Source organism: Martes martes (genome assembly GCF_963455335.1).
Source record: "Martes martes genome assembly, chromosome: 7".
Classification (NCBI taxonomy): Eukaryota; Metazoa; Chordata; class Mammalia; order Carnivora; family Mustelidae; genus Martes; species Martes martes.
In genome coordinates, this window is record NC_137894.1 from 109,473,550 (window position 1) to 109,487,190 (window position 13,641).

General features: G+C 49.2%; 1 protein-coding gene across 6 annotated transcripts in view; it reads left to right on the forward strand.

Moving 5' to 3' along the window:
• PLEKHG3 (pleckstrin homology and RhoGEF domain containing G3) overlaps positions 1 to 13,641 on the forward strand; it is a 41,560-nt gene that overhangs the window by 8,666 nt on the left and 19,253 nt on the right. For 5 of the 6 annotated variants that reach the window (XM_080808020.1, XM_080808022.1, XM_080808021.1 and 2 more), the window contains exon 2: positions 11,836 to 11,995. The exons of the other annotated variant lie outside the window; for it this stretch is intronic. In XM_080808020.1, coding sequence (XP_080664146.1) covers positions 11,933 to 11,995 — 63 coding nt within the window. In that variant the 5' untranslated portion in view covers positions 11,836 to 11,932. The remainder of the gene's footprint in view (positions 1 to 11,835; positions 11,996 to 13,641) is intronic. 6 annotated transcript variants of the gene reach the window in all.

Consider the following 13,641-nt stretch of genomic DNA (forward strand, 5'->3'; position numbering starts at 1 on the left):
AAAGTGTTTAGTGGTTTTTAGTATATTCACAGAGTCCTGCAGCCATTACCACGAACTGATCCTAAAACATTTTTATATTCCCCAAAAGAAACCCTATGCCCCTTAGCAGTCATTTCCTGTTCTTCCCATCTCCCATCCCCATGCAACCACACATCTACTTTCTCTCTGTGCATTTGCTTCTTCTGGATATTTCACATAAATGAGTTCATAAATACGTAGTTTATTATGACTTCTTTCCCTTATGGTGTTTTCGAGTCATGCATGTTGTGGAATGTAATCAGACCCTCCTTTTTCTTTATTGCCCAATAATCCATCGTATGGATAAACTGCAGAGAGGCAGTCAGAGAGAGGAGGAAGCAGGCTCACTGCTGAGCAGAGAGCCCGATGCGGGGCTCGATCCCAGGACCCTGGGATCATGACCCGAGCAGAAGGCAGAGGCTTTAACCCCCGAGCCACCCCCGTGCCCCTTGTTTATCTTTCATCAGTTGATGGGCATTTGAGCTGTTTCCACATTTTGGCTATTACAAATAATGCTTCTGTGAATGGTTATGTACAGCTTTTTGTATGGACTCTTTTTTTTTTTTTTTTTTTTTTACAGATTTTATTTGTTGATTTGAGAGACTAAGCACAGCAGAGGGAGCAGCATAGGGAGAGGGAGAAGCTGACTCCCTGCCTAGCAAGGAGCCCAATGAGGGGCTCGATCCCAGGACCCTGGGATCATGACTTGAGCCGAAGACAGAGGTTTAACCCACTGAGCCACCCAGGCACCCCTATTCAAATCTTTGCCCATTTTTAAAATTGAGTTTTATTATTATTGTTGTTGTTGTAAAAGTTCCTCAGATATTCTGGCTGTAAGTGTGTTGTCGGATATATGATTTATAGCTACTTTCTCCCATTTTTGATTTGTCTTTTCACTTTTTTACTTTCTTGATAGTGCCCTTCGTAACACTGGTTTTTAATTTTGATATAGTCTATCTACTTGTTTCGGTCCGTGTGATTTTAAAAGAAGCTATTGCTCACTCAGATTCACCAAGATTTACTCCTAGGTTTTCTTGGAAGAGTTTTATAGTTTTAGATCTCACCTTTAGGTCCATGATACATTTTGCCTTGATTTTTGCATATGGTGTGACCTAGACGTCCACATTCATTCTTTTGCATGTGAATATCCAGTTGTCCTAGTACCATTTCTTGAAAGTCTGATCTTTCCCTGTTGAATCATCTTGGTACCTTTGATGAAAATCAGTTGGCTGTAAATGTGAGGTTTTATTTCTGTACTCTCAATTCTGTTCTGTTAATCTAGATGTCTGCCTTTATGCCAGCACAACACGGTCTTACGAAGTACAGCTTCCTAGTTAGTTTTGAAATCAGGAACTGTGAGTTTTCCAACTTTGGTCTTTTGCAAGATTGTTTTGTTTATTCTGGGTCTCTTGCTTTTCCACAGAAATTTTAGGATCAGCTTGTCAGTTTCTGTAAAAAAAAAAACCTGGCTGAGATTTTCACAGAGATGGTGTTAGCTGGTAGATTGATTTGGTGAATACTGCTAGTTTAACGATGTTAAGTGTTCTGATGGATGAGAACATGAAATTTTGTTCCGTTGATTAAAATCTTTAATTCTTTCAACAGTGTTTTGTGGTTTCCAGTATAGAAGTCTCACACTGCTCTTGTTAAATGTATTCCAAAGTATTTTATGCTTTTTGCTGCTCTTATAAATGGTATTGTTTTCTTTGTTAATTTCATTTTTGGATTGTTCACTGCCAGTGGGTAGGAATAAAACTGATTTTTGTGTTGATCTTGTATCCTGCCATGTTGCTGAACTCTTTCATTAGGACGAGTGGTTTTATAGTGAATTCCTAGGGTTTTCTGTATATAAGATTATGTCATCTGTGAATAGAGATAGTTTTGCTTCTTCCTTTTCAATCTGAATGTCTTTTATGTTTTTTTCTTGCTTAATTGCCCTGGCTAGAACTGTAGTACAGTGTTGAATAGAAATGGCATGAGGAGACATCCTTGTTTTGCTCCTGATCTTAGGGGAAAGGCATTCAGCCTTTCTCCATTAAGTATGAAGTACCAAAAAAAAAAAAAAAAAAAGTATGAAATACTTAGTTTTTTTGTTTTTGTTTTTGTTTTTGTTTTAAGATTTTATTTATTTGACAGAGAGGGAGAAAGAAAGGGAATACAAGCGGGGCTAGTGGGAGAGGGAGAAGCATGCTTCCCGCCGAGCAGGGAGCAGGGTGCCCAATGCGGGGCTACTTCGCAGGATGCCGGGATCATGACCTGAGCGCAAGGCAGATGCTTAATGACTGAGCCACCCAGGGACCTCCTGCAGGTTTTTTGTAGATCCTCTTTATAAGGATTGGAATGTTCCCTTCTCTTCCTAGTTTGTCGAAATGTTTTTATTGTGGAAAGGTATCAGATTTTGTCAAATGTTTCTTCTGGGTCTACTGAGATTATCAGGTGGTTTTGTACTTTATTAATGTCTTGAATTCTGTTAATTGATGTTTGGATGTTAATCCAGTCTTGTATTTCTGGGATAAATCCATATGGTCATAGTGTATATTCCTTTTTATGTATTACTGGTTTCTATTTGTTAGTATTTTGCTGGGGATTCTTTGCATCTTTATTAGGGATTTTAGACTGTACTTTTTTCTTGTGATATCTTGTCTGGTCTTGATTGCAGGGTAATACGGCCCCATAGAATAAGTTGGGAAGTGTTCCTTCCTCTTCTGTTTTTGGAAGAGTTTGTAAAGGATTGGTATTAATTCCTTTAAGTATTTGGTAGAATTCACCAATGGGGCTATCTAGTCCTGGGCTTTTCTTTATTGGGAAATTTATTTATTTCTTTATTTTAAGATTTATTTGTTTGAGAGAGACAGGAGGAGGGGCAGAGGGAGAGGATCTTCAAGCAGACTCCCTATTGAACATAGAGCTCTACAGAGGCTTGATCCCACGACCCATGAGGTCATGACCTGAGCTGGAACCAAGTCATGTGCTCCACTGTCTCAGCCACTCGGGTGCCCAGATTTTTTTTTTTTTTTTAGCTCTTGGAGTAACAGCTTGTTCCATCTTTTTACTCCCTTGTGTTGGCTTATTTTGTTGTATGGTTATTAATGTTTATACTCAGCTCCTCTTCAGTGGTTGCAAAGAGTGGGATGCTTAAAAGTAAGGTGTTTTGGAAATCTGCACTTACTGGTGATGATGAGATCTAGGACATAAAAGGGGTGGGTGGGTGGCTGAGGCAGAGTAGAGGAAAGGATTGTTGGAAGGCTCTTCCAGAACTTTGCATGTCTGCCTGCTTCTTAAACAGGACTCTGCTCAAGAGTTACTTCCTCAAAGTTGAGAGGCAACGTGGGGGGGTGGTTAGGGGGGTAGGAAAAGAATAAATGAAACAAGATGGGATCGGGAGGGAGATAAACCATAAGAGACTCTTAATCTCACAAAACAAACTGAGGGTTGCTGGGGGGAGGGGGGGTCAGGAGAGGGTGGTGGGGAGGGTATGGACATTATGGACATTGGGGAGGGTATGTGCTATGGTGAGTGCTGTGAAGTGTGTAAACCTGGCAATTCACAGACCTCTACCCCTGGGGCTAATAATACATTATATGTTAATAAAAAAATTAAAAAAAGAGTTACTTCCTCAGAGTCTTCCTGGACCTCTTGACCAAATAACACCCCATCCCCCAACTTGTTCCTTTTTTTTTTTTTTTTAAACATTTATTTTTATATTTTTGAGAGAGCTGGGGAGTGCATCCGAGCAAGGGGACGATCAGAGGGCGAGGGATAAACAGTCCCGCTGAGCAGGGAGCAGGACTCCATCCCAGGACCTCAAGATCATGACCTGAGCTGAAGGCAGAGGCTTAACCCACTGAGCCACCAGGCGCCCCTCCATCATTTTTTAAAAGATTTTATTTTTATTTATTAGAGAGAAAGCCCTACTCTTTTCTCTGCTTTATCTTCTTTATGACACTTATCGCTATCCAGAAATATCTTAGTCATTTGTCTACCTTTTTTATGTCCTTCCCCCCCTGGAAGGTAAGCTCCTGATGCAAGGGTTTGTCTTAGCTATTGCTGTGTTCCTACGACTGGGCACGTGGCTTATACTGCCAGTAAATGTTAGGGGTTTGAGTAATCCTGCTTGCAGATGGAAGTCATCTCAGCCTCAATTCTACAGCCCTCAGATGGGCTGGGTCTGACCAGGCAGTCAAGAAGAGGTGAACAGCTTGGCTGTTCCCAAACCTTTTTCTGGGCCTCCACTGGGGTTGTCTTTTTGTCCCATAAGAGCTCAGAAAATACCATCCACCCCGTGTGCTTTATTTTGGCCTTTTTCTGTGTTTGCACAGCTCCCCAAGTCAGCAATAGGCATTTGAGTATCAGAAGACATGGAGGCAAAAAGGTACAACAAGATCTGGTTCTTAGCTATAGGAGGCTGTAACTGAGTTAAGAAGAGAGAGCATTCACAGAAGACTCTTTAGGGACTTGCCTGTCATGGAGCTGCTGTGAGGATGAGTATCCCTCGCAGTGACAGGGTGGAGAGAGGCAGCCTGTGCACCAGTCGTTGGGCCACCCTCAATGGGCACATAAGCCATTCCTTCTAGAAGCTTCTAAAAGGGAGTTATAAATTCCCAGGTGTCTCCATTTTGCCCTCTTAGATTGCCCCACAGTGGGAGAACTTGTTCTGAGCAAAGTGTTATTTGTAAAACTTAAAGTGCCCGAGGGCGTTGGTACAAAGTGGGCTAAGGGAGTGCCATCTGCCTCTTTTAAGGCCCTGGAATTCCAGGAAACCCTGGCTGTCCCTCCTACATCCCTGTTGGCCCTTGGGTAAGTGAGCACATAGCTCTGGACCTTGGGGTTGTTGGAAGGAGATTCCGTAGGGACTGTGTTGAGCACAGGGCCTGGTGCAGCCTGATGACATGCTAGTTGGGATTCTAGGCTGGCATTTTGGGAGCCACTGGTACCTCTGTTTCCTGATCTGTGAACTGCCTGCTGCCCACCTGCCCCTGCCCTCGGCTCCTCGCTCTTGTAAGGACAAGGGTTAATATCCTTCAGCTTTGAGGACCTGGGGTGGGGGAGGAGCCACATAAATGGAGTATTGTTGTGCTGGTGAATGATCTGGCTTTGTTCAAGTGTCTTCGGGGTTTGACTTCCTGCAGTCAGTGTCCCCTTGTGTTTAATGGCTCAGAGATTTGCATGTCCTCAGTGGGGCAGTGCTTACCTGCCAGATGTGATGGGGGTCCTCGCTCAGGGGGATCTGCTGAATGAGGGAGAGAAGCCTCATTTCCTCCGTCAGAGTCCTCCCAGGAATCAGGAATGAAAGAAATGCAGCAAGTAGGACCCACACGCGGAAGTGGTTCTGAATAGGACATTTATTGAAGAGGTTTTGCAGGAGGCGGCGGGCACTTTAATTCCTGAGGCTGTTGGTGGCAGCTTGCTGCTTGCCCCAAGCCTGTTAACTGCTCGGCTGCCAGGCCCCAGGTGGCCCTCCCGGTGCTCTGTGCTCCAATGGGAGCCCTTTTGAGGAAAGCGGTAGGTACCCTGCCGAGGCCAGGCTGGGGAGTACAAGGGGGCCTGATGAGGACTCTGAGCTCTGGGCCTCCGGGCCTTTATAAACTCCCCCGTGAAACCTGGCCAGCCACAGGTTTGGGGGCAAAAGGTAGGTTTCTCCCTTGGGGGTTCAGAAACTGAGGAACCCCATGGATGCAGGTATAGGAGACCTGTTGTTGTTTTTCCTCCTCTCTTGCCCTGGTTTCTTCTAGTGGATTGGTCAGTTGTGGCTAAGCAAGAGTGAGACAATCCTGTGTTCCTTTTTAGAGAAGACTGCGGGCAAATCTGCTGGGGTTTCGGAGGCCCTTCTGATTTCTGAACATGCAGCGTTGGGTGGTTTAGAGAAGGGGCTGCTGTTGGAGGGACCCAGCACCAAAGCGCATACACGCTGGGAAAAGCAGAGTTAATCTCCAACTTTCTTCCTGAAGTTTCTTTTTCCCAGAATCCACAGAGGGTGGTTAGTTTGGATAAAATCAAGTGGTGGCAGGACAGCAAGTGAAAGGAAGTTCTCCCGACCCTGTTTCATCCCAGATGGACACTGCTGGGCAGGGACTGTGCCCACCACCACCACTTCCGGAGCTCAGGGCCACAGGAGCGGGGAGAGTGGGGGCCAGGTTGCTGCCCTGTCTTGGCTGGGTTTTTTTTTACCTTGAAGCAAGGCCTTGCTTTTCCAGGAGCGGGAGCGGGCTGCCTGGGCTGTGCTGCTCCACACGATGTGCATCCCCTCACCCGAGAACCTGGGGTTTGGTGACAGCCACCCCTTCAGACTGTGTTCTGGCCTCCTAACTTCTCAGCTGAGGGACAAATCTCCTTTCCTCACGCCTGGGAACTGGTTGGATGAGTTTTTTGGGCCTCCTTGGTTGAGGCCCCTTAGAGGGGAAGGTGAGGGCCCTGGGGGGTAGAGGCAGGTGCTGTGGGGCGGAGAGGAGAAGGGGCTGCCTTGGGCTCTGGGAGAGGGTTCTGTGAGGGGAAGTGTATGGGACCTTGCTATGTGAAGGGCTGGTGCCTTTGAGAGTCGACACTTGCGGAAGTCTGTGAAGTCTGTCTGACCTCTCTGGATCAGGCACCAGGCCCGAGATCAGCATCTGGGGAAAATATTGGGGTGGGGGTTCATCAGTGCACTTTTGGGGTAATGCCCAAGAAGTGGGGCAGGCCAGGGTGGTTTGACGGATGGCAGCAGTTCACAAAAGGGGGTTGCTCACGTGAACGAATGCACTTTTCTGGGTCTAGATGGTCATGCTTGGAATTAGAGAGGAAATTGTGTTTGGGAGAAATTGTGTTGCCGCCTTGTTGGCAGCCTTGTCCCCTAATTCTGATTTGCTTGGGGAGGGAAAGTGAGAATTTGGGGGAAAGGAGGAAACCCTCAGGTGGTGAGATGTATTCTGACCAACCCCTAGCCTTTGGCCTGGAATCCGAGTGGGACATTTTCTTCCAGCGAAGCCCCCAGATCTCAGTTTTCTACAGTCGGTGTTCTCTTCCTGCTTTCAGAAGCATGTGATTTACACGGAGCTTTGTTTCTTCACCTTTTCTTGGATCCTCGTTGCTCCCCCTGCCGCTGCACAAGGGTTGGCATAGGTCTTGTCATTCTCTCTTTCTCCTCCCTGATGCTCTCTCTGAACAGTGAGCACCTTCTTGGGCCTCTGGATTCTTCCCGAACACTTCTTTGGCTCTACAGACACCTGGTGCCAAAGCCATGTGTGGTTTGTGCTTTCCTGGGGCCCATTCTCACACCTCAGCTCTCAGTCCGAGAGTCTCCGTGGTTGGTAGTTGTTCTTCCAGGTGTGGCTCTGGCGTGTCCTTCCCACAGAACTACCGCCCGTGCGTTCTCTAGTCTGTCCGATGCCTTCCAGGCTGGCCTCTTGCTGCCAGCTACCCTGGGTCCTTGGGAGGTCCTGGGCCTTTTAGGACTGAACTCTCCCATGCTGCTGCCTTTGCCCCTGGGACCCTCCCATTTCTTCATCACTTGGCAAATATAAGCTTATTCATCATTCAAGGCTCAGCTGAGGCCTCACCTCCTTTAAAGCTGCCCAGATGCCCCAGGTAGTACCAGCTATTCCCTCTTCTGCCAGCACAGTTCCTGTATTTTTACCTCTGTACAGTACTGAAGGCATTGCCTGGTGGAGAATTTGTTTATAGGGCTCTTTTTCCTTCTAGAATTCGGTTCCTCAAAGACAGGGACAATGTCTTACTCATTTCATTATCCCCAGGGCCTAGCATCATGCTCAGAAGCGTGGAACGAATTGCCAAACTGGAGGCAGCCTTGAACCCCCAGACTGCCCACGACTCCACTCTCTACTCCTTTTGTTATTGGGGCACTTGTCTTGCTTCTCTAGAGAGAGGATCAACCTTCAAGAGTGCGAGCTCTGTGTGTGATTCATCTCTATCTCCCACAAGGCTGCCAGAGGGTCTTTGTGCAAAGTGAGTGCTTGAAAATACTTGTCCAGTGAATTCTGCAGCTCACGGCCTAGGCAGGGCAGGGACTGTTCTCCCTACACGAGAGGGTGGGTGCGCTCGTCTGCTGTGGCGCAGACGGCTCACTGCCTCGCTCCTTCATCCCCCCCGCTGCTGAACAGCAGAGCTGGGGCGGGGTTGGGGCAGCGCTGCCTGGAGTCCCAGGGCTCACTCATGCTCACTTTGTCATTTGTGCCGCTCCCTGCCTTCTTTGATATTCCCTGTGATTCAGGAAATGGGTGAGCAGCAAGGCTTTTCCCAGTACCTTGAGTTTTTGTCTTATATCCTGGTTCTTCACATATCCACTTTGCAGCTGGATTTTGTTTTTTCTTTAAAACACAAGGGCCAGTGTCGAGGATGGTTGTCACTGGTCACTTATTTGTGCCTTTGCCACCTTCCATTTCCTGTCGTTCTGTTCCTGCTTGCCCCTGTTGTCCTCTGTCTTTCTGTTCCTCTTCAGCTCCTAGCAGGACACGTTGTCTTTCCCTATGGAGTCCTGAGGAATGTGGCCTGCCTGCTGCAACAAAGGGCTCTGACTCACTCAGACTTCATCTTCTGCTTTGCCCTTCTGTTGGCCATGGATACCAGACTCTGCCTTTCCAGCTGAATTGCTTGATATTTTCCCGTGTAAGATCATGGTTCGAGTCAGCGTTGGGATTGTACATGTTGGATGGCTTGGTGGGGGAGGATTAGGTCATGCTAGTTCACCAAGTTGAACTTTTATCTTTATTCTTCATATGAGATGTGGGTAAAAATTATAGGCACAAATCAGAAAAAAAAAAAAGGCACTTGTCCCAGTGCTTGTGGAGCAAATAATAACTTCTCCGTCATTGTCATTCTGCCACTTAGGGTGGCTTTACTGTGTGGCAGATCTTGGGTCGCATCCTCTCCGTTTTGGGGACCAGTCAGGTGGGTGCTTTTGTTCTCATTTCGCAGATGAGGAACTTGAAGCTCCGGGAGGTGAGGTGGCTTGCCCAAGGCCACACAGGGCCAGTCAGGTGGAGTCCTTGGGTTTTAGACCAGATCTGCCTGGCTGTGGAACCGTTTAGTGTGCATAACCTCTGCTTTGCAGACTCCTGGGCTCACGTGTGTGTGCTTCTCTCTCCTCCTCTGCTAGGGACTTAGAGGGTCCTGGTGGGACCCCTCTGTTCCCACTTGCTTCCTGCCGAGATTCTCCAGGGCCTTTGAACGTGATGCAACAGTAAATGCTGCAACTGTTGAAGGCGTTGGCTCGAGTTTCCTCCCCGCCCCCACTCCAGCTGAGAGGCCCCAAAACCAGCAGCTCCTGCCCTGGCCCCACCACAGGGACAAGATGGCTGATTTGCAGGGAGAGGTTCCTGAAGTTTGCTGGTAAGGAGTGGAGGTCCCAGGGCCTTTTTGTGTAGTGGTGAGAGAGGTGGGGCCTCCAGGAACACCGAATTTGTCTGTGATTTCTAGCCCTGGCTTTAGCTGCTCCATCTTCTGGGGACATTGTGTTATTTCTATTGACTTACCATGGCTGTAAGCGATAGTAATTGCTCTCATTGGCCTTTAGTATGTATGCATATGAAACATGCCGGTAGACAGCTTTTCCTGGGCTATTTGTTGGGGGCCCTTATAGTCTCTTCTATAAATTCCAAAGTGGATTCCTTGACCACTTTTCCCTTCCTCTCAGTTTTTTGTGGCTGGTCACTTGGTATGTGGCTTGACAGCAAGGCAGTTATGCCTCTGCTCTAGTCCCTTGTCCGGGGCCAAGTAGGACAGGATTGCTAGGGTGAATGAGCAGTCCCTGTTCCTGGGTACCTCTTGGCAGACTGGAAACCTCCTGGTAGTGACTAATGTGGAAACGCGTTAGTCTGGGAGGATCTGGCCCAGCCCTTGGTTTTGACCACTGTTTCTCTTTCACCAGACCGTGGGACCAGTGAAAGGTGCTGCTGCACAGTCCTGCAGACCTTCTGCAGGTGTTTATTGAGCACCTCTGTGTATGTTGCTCTCGGGGGCAGGGGTGAAGGAAGGGCACAGGAGCGCAGGCCCAGCCCCACTGACTCTCACTGTCTAGTCCGGAAGAAAAGCATGCACATATGAAACTCCAAGGACCAGCACTTGAAGTGGTACTCAGGGTCACTAGAGTTAAGAGAAGTGTGTATTAGTGTCCTCTGGCTGCTGTAACAAACCCCACAAGCTTCGTGGCTTGAAACAACATATATTTGCTGTCTTATAGTTCTGGAAGTCAGAACTGAATCTGGATCCACGTGGCTCTGTTCCTTCTGGAGGCTCCAGGATTTGTTTCCTCTCCCTTCCCAGCCTTCGGAAGCCGTCCAGATCCTTTGCTGATGGTCCCTTTCCTCTATCTGCAAAGCTGCAGCCTCTTTCTGTCCCTCTGCTTTTGTTGTTACATGAACTTCTGACTCCTGTATCCCTCTTGTAAGGACCCTTGGGATTGCATCAGGCTCACCCAGGGAACCTAGGGGTAGTCTCCCCATCCCAAGATCCTTGACTTGATCACATCTGCACAGTCTCTTTTGTCATATAAAACAACAGCCATAGGATCTTTATATCCAGGGACGATTAAGGTGTGCTTATTCTTTGGGGGAGGGTTGGAGGGGGTGAAGTCTACAGTAGTATGTGTGTTGGATGCTCCAGAAGTGGTTGAGGAGGCCTTTCTGAAGGAGGTTATCTGACCGAATTTGTGTAGGGAGAGACGATCTGGGACACATCCCAGCTCTGAGAAACCCCATGAGAAAATTTCGGGGCTAGGAGGCGGTGGGGTTAGTGAGGTGTGGGTGGGTGGTCCTCCCACTGAGACGAGATGCCAGGGCCTTTCCTTCCCTTCCACGGCCAGGCTGAGGAAGTTTTCTGGACTTTAGTCTGTAGGCCCAGACTTCCTCCCAGAATTCAGGTGGGAAGGCTCCATTGGCAGCCACAATCCCTTTCCTTCCCAACAGCTGAAGTCCTGCTTCAAAGACCCAGCCACGCTTGGTGGCCCCTGCTGTTCTGGGGTGGTGGGAAAAGGAATTCACAAGGGAATATAAATTCGTGAGGGGAAATGACTTTGAGCCAGCTGGCCTGGGTTTGTGGCCCAGAAACCCTGATGACACTGCCTCTGTGACAGTCATGTTGCTCACATGGAACATATCGAACACAGTCACTCCCCAGGGAGCCTTCCCTTGTCCTGCCTTAGGGTGCTTAGAGCCCCTGAGTCTCCGGGGGAGGGTGGGAGGGGCCCGAGTGAGGAAGCTGCTCCGGCAAGGGACAGTGAGCCAGACCCTCTCAGGGGTCCTCCTGTCCCACCGAGAGCCCCTGGGGCTGTGGTGAAAGGTGGTCCCCCCCCTCCCCCCACCTGTGGTGGAGGGGGAGCCGCAGGAAGAGCCAGGCAAGAGCCAGGCATGGGGCGGTGCTGGGCTGTGGGTGACAGCACAGCTGAGTGAACTCTGCGCCCCGGTGTGAGATCTCTGCAGCTGTTCCCCTTGCTCCTGCCGTGCTTGTCTGAAGAGGCTGTAGCTCTCCTGTTGCTTCCTTCTGGTACCCTCTCTGTGGACATCCTAACAGGGAACTCGGGGGCCATCCTTCTGGGGAAGGTCCAAGGCGACTGGCTGGCCAGGTTTGGAGAGCCTTTGGACTGGGTAGGAGGTGCAGTTGAGAGATGAAAGGAGCCCCTGGGGAGGTGTGCAGGGCTGACGGGTATTGGAGCAGTTAGTTGCCTCTGGGAGAGCCCCCTGCTCTTTCCCTGCCTGCCTCTAGGACAGGTGTGTCAGGCTTCCGCTGCTCGGGTGGGGGTGAGGGGCGGAAGGTGAAAGGATGACATCAGCCTCCTCCACACCTGGAGCCAGCCTCTCTGAAGCAACCTGTTTTCTGGGGCGTCTACAGAGTTGGCCCACACAGAGGGTTGTCCAGCGAGTGCCCCCCTCCTTCACCTGCCTTCTCCTCAGCAGCCCGCTGGCCAGGGAAGGAGGACCAGAAGGGAATGTTGCTGAGTCCTGGGGATTCCCCAGGGCCAGAAAAGGAGAGGTTCTCCGGAGGGTTCCAGGTGAGTGCCCCGTAGGACCATCTTTTCTTTCTTTGTTCCTTCCCTTCCCTTCCTTTTTTTTTTTTTTTTTGGTAGGCTCCACACTGGGCATGGAGCCCACTTGGGGCTTGAACTCACGACCCTGAGATCAAGACCTAAGCTGAGATCAGGAGTTGGCCACTTAACCAACAGAGTCACCCAGGCACCCCAGGACCATTTTTTCTCAAGTTGGGGGTTGGGGAGCAGGATCCTTTTGCCTCAGTGACCAGAGGCCTGAGGACAGAACATGAGGGCTAATGATGGGTTTTGTCATTTTTTGTCTGTTAGAAGCAGAAGGTTAGGTTGGGGCATGGTGCTGAGGCCTCATGAGGAGGAGAAGGATGTGGGACTTGACCCTTGTCATCTGTGCTGGGAATCCAAGGGGCATGCTGCAGCCTGCCTCTCTGCCTGGGGACATTCGGGGAAGGTACTCAGAAGGGAAGGCCGATAACCTGGGGAGGTGTGGGCAGAGGAAGGGTGCGGATTGTGTTCATATATAGAGTTAAAAAAAAAAAAAAAAAAAAAGAATCCTTCCTCTCCTGCCCGCCCCCCCCCCCATGTTTATCTGAGCTACTTCTTGGGTCCATCAAAAAGGAGGGCTTGGGGGACCATCACAGGTTTGGGACTGGAGATACCAAGTTTTCTAGAAGACTGATTCACTGACTGATGATTGGACTGACTCATTTTGAGAGATGGAAGAGGTCATGGCTGGGGGAGACTTCGGGAAACTGGAGACTGGGTGCGGTAGGAGGAGGAAGGCGTGGGCATCTGGCTTGAGGGTTTGGCCGCTCTCTGCCTGTCTCCTTTAGGCTCCCACTTCCCCAGCCAGACTGTGTCTTCTGGATGAGTCTGAAGACCCGAGTTCCAATCGTGGCTTTGAGGTGAACCTTGCAGTTTGGGGTGATACTCAGTGGAGAGGAAGGAAAGGTTGCCTCTGGCTTGGGCATGTGGGCAGGTGCAGGTGCTGTCTCTCTGGGAGTCTGAACTACACGCATAGTAATGGCTGGGCTCAGGCTTTTAGGACCAGAATGCACTCAGATTGAGTGTGATGGCTCTGCTAACAGGAACCCCCCCCCCCCCCCCGATTCTGCCTTGTTTGCTCTCCTTGCTCCACATGCTTGTCATCCTCCCTTTTTGAGTCTTTGCATTCTTTTCCAGGAATTCTCTTGTCCTAGAGAGCCTTGTGGTCCTGGGTCTCCTGATCCCTGCAGAGCTTGTCTCATGCAGGGAATTATAGTCCGGTCCTGGTGACCTCAGTGACCTCATGCTTTTTCCCTTTTCCATGACCTGCGATCCTTTGACCTGGAATCTGTATTTTACCATGTTGTTCCAGCAGGAGGGTAAATTGCCAGATGTCACAGAGTAGCAGGTCTAGAAATGGCTATAAGGAATCTTTACTTTCATTCCTTTACTGTCTCCACAGCCGTCATAGGGTAAAATGAAGTATCATGTTAAAAGCTGTGATCTTTGAAAACTTAATAAGTCCCCTATGGCTTAGGCTGAGGCAAGGCCATAGCATCCAGGCCTGTGACTAATCGTTTGCCTCTGGTCCTGGCTTGTGTGAAATCGGTTAGGGAGACAGCAGGCAGGGGAGCGGGAACACTGGGGCCTGTGCACCCAAGTACACA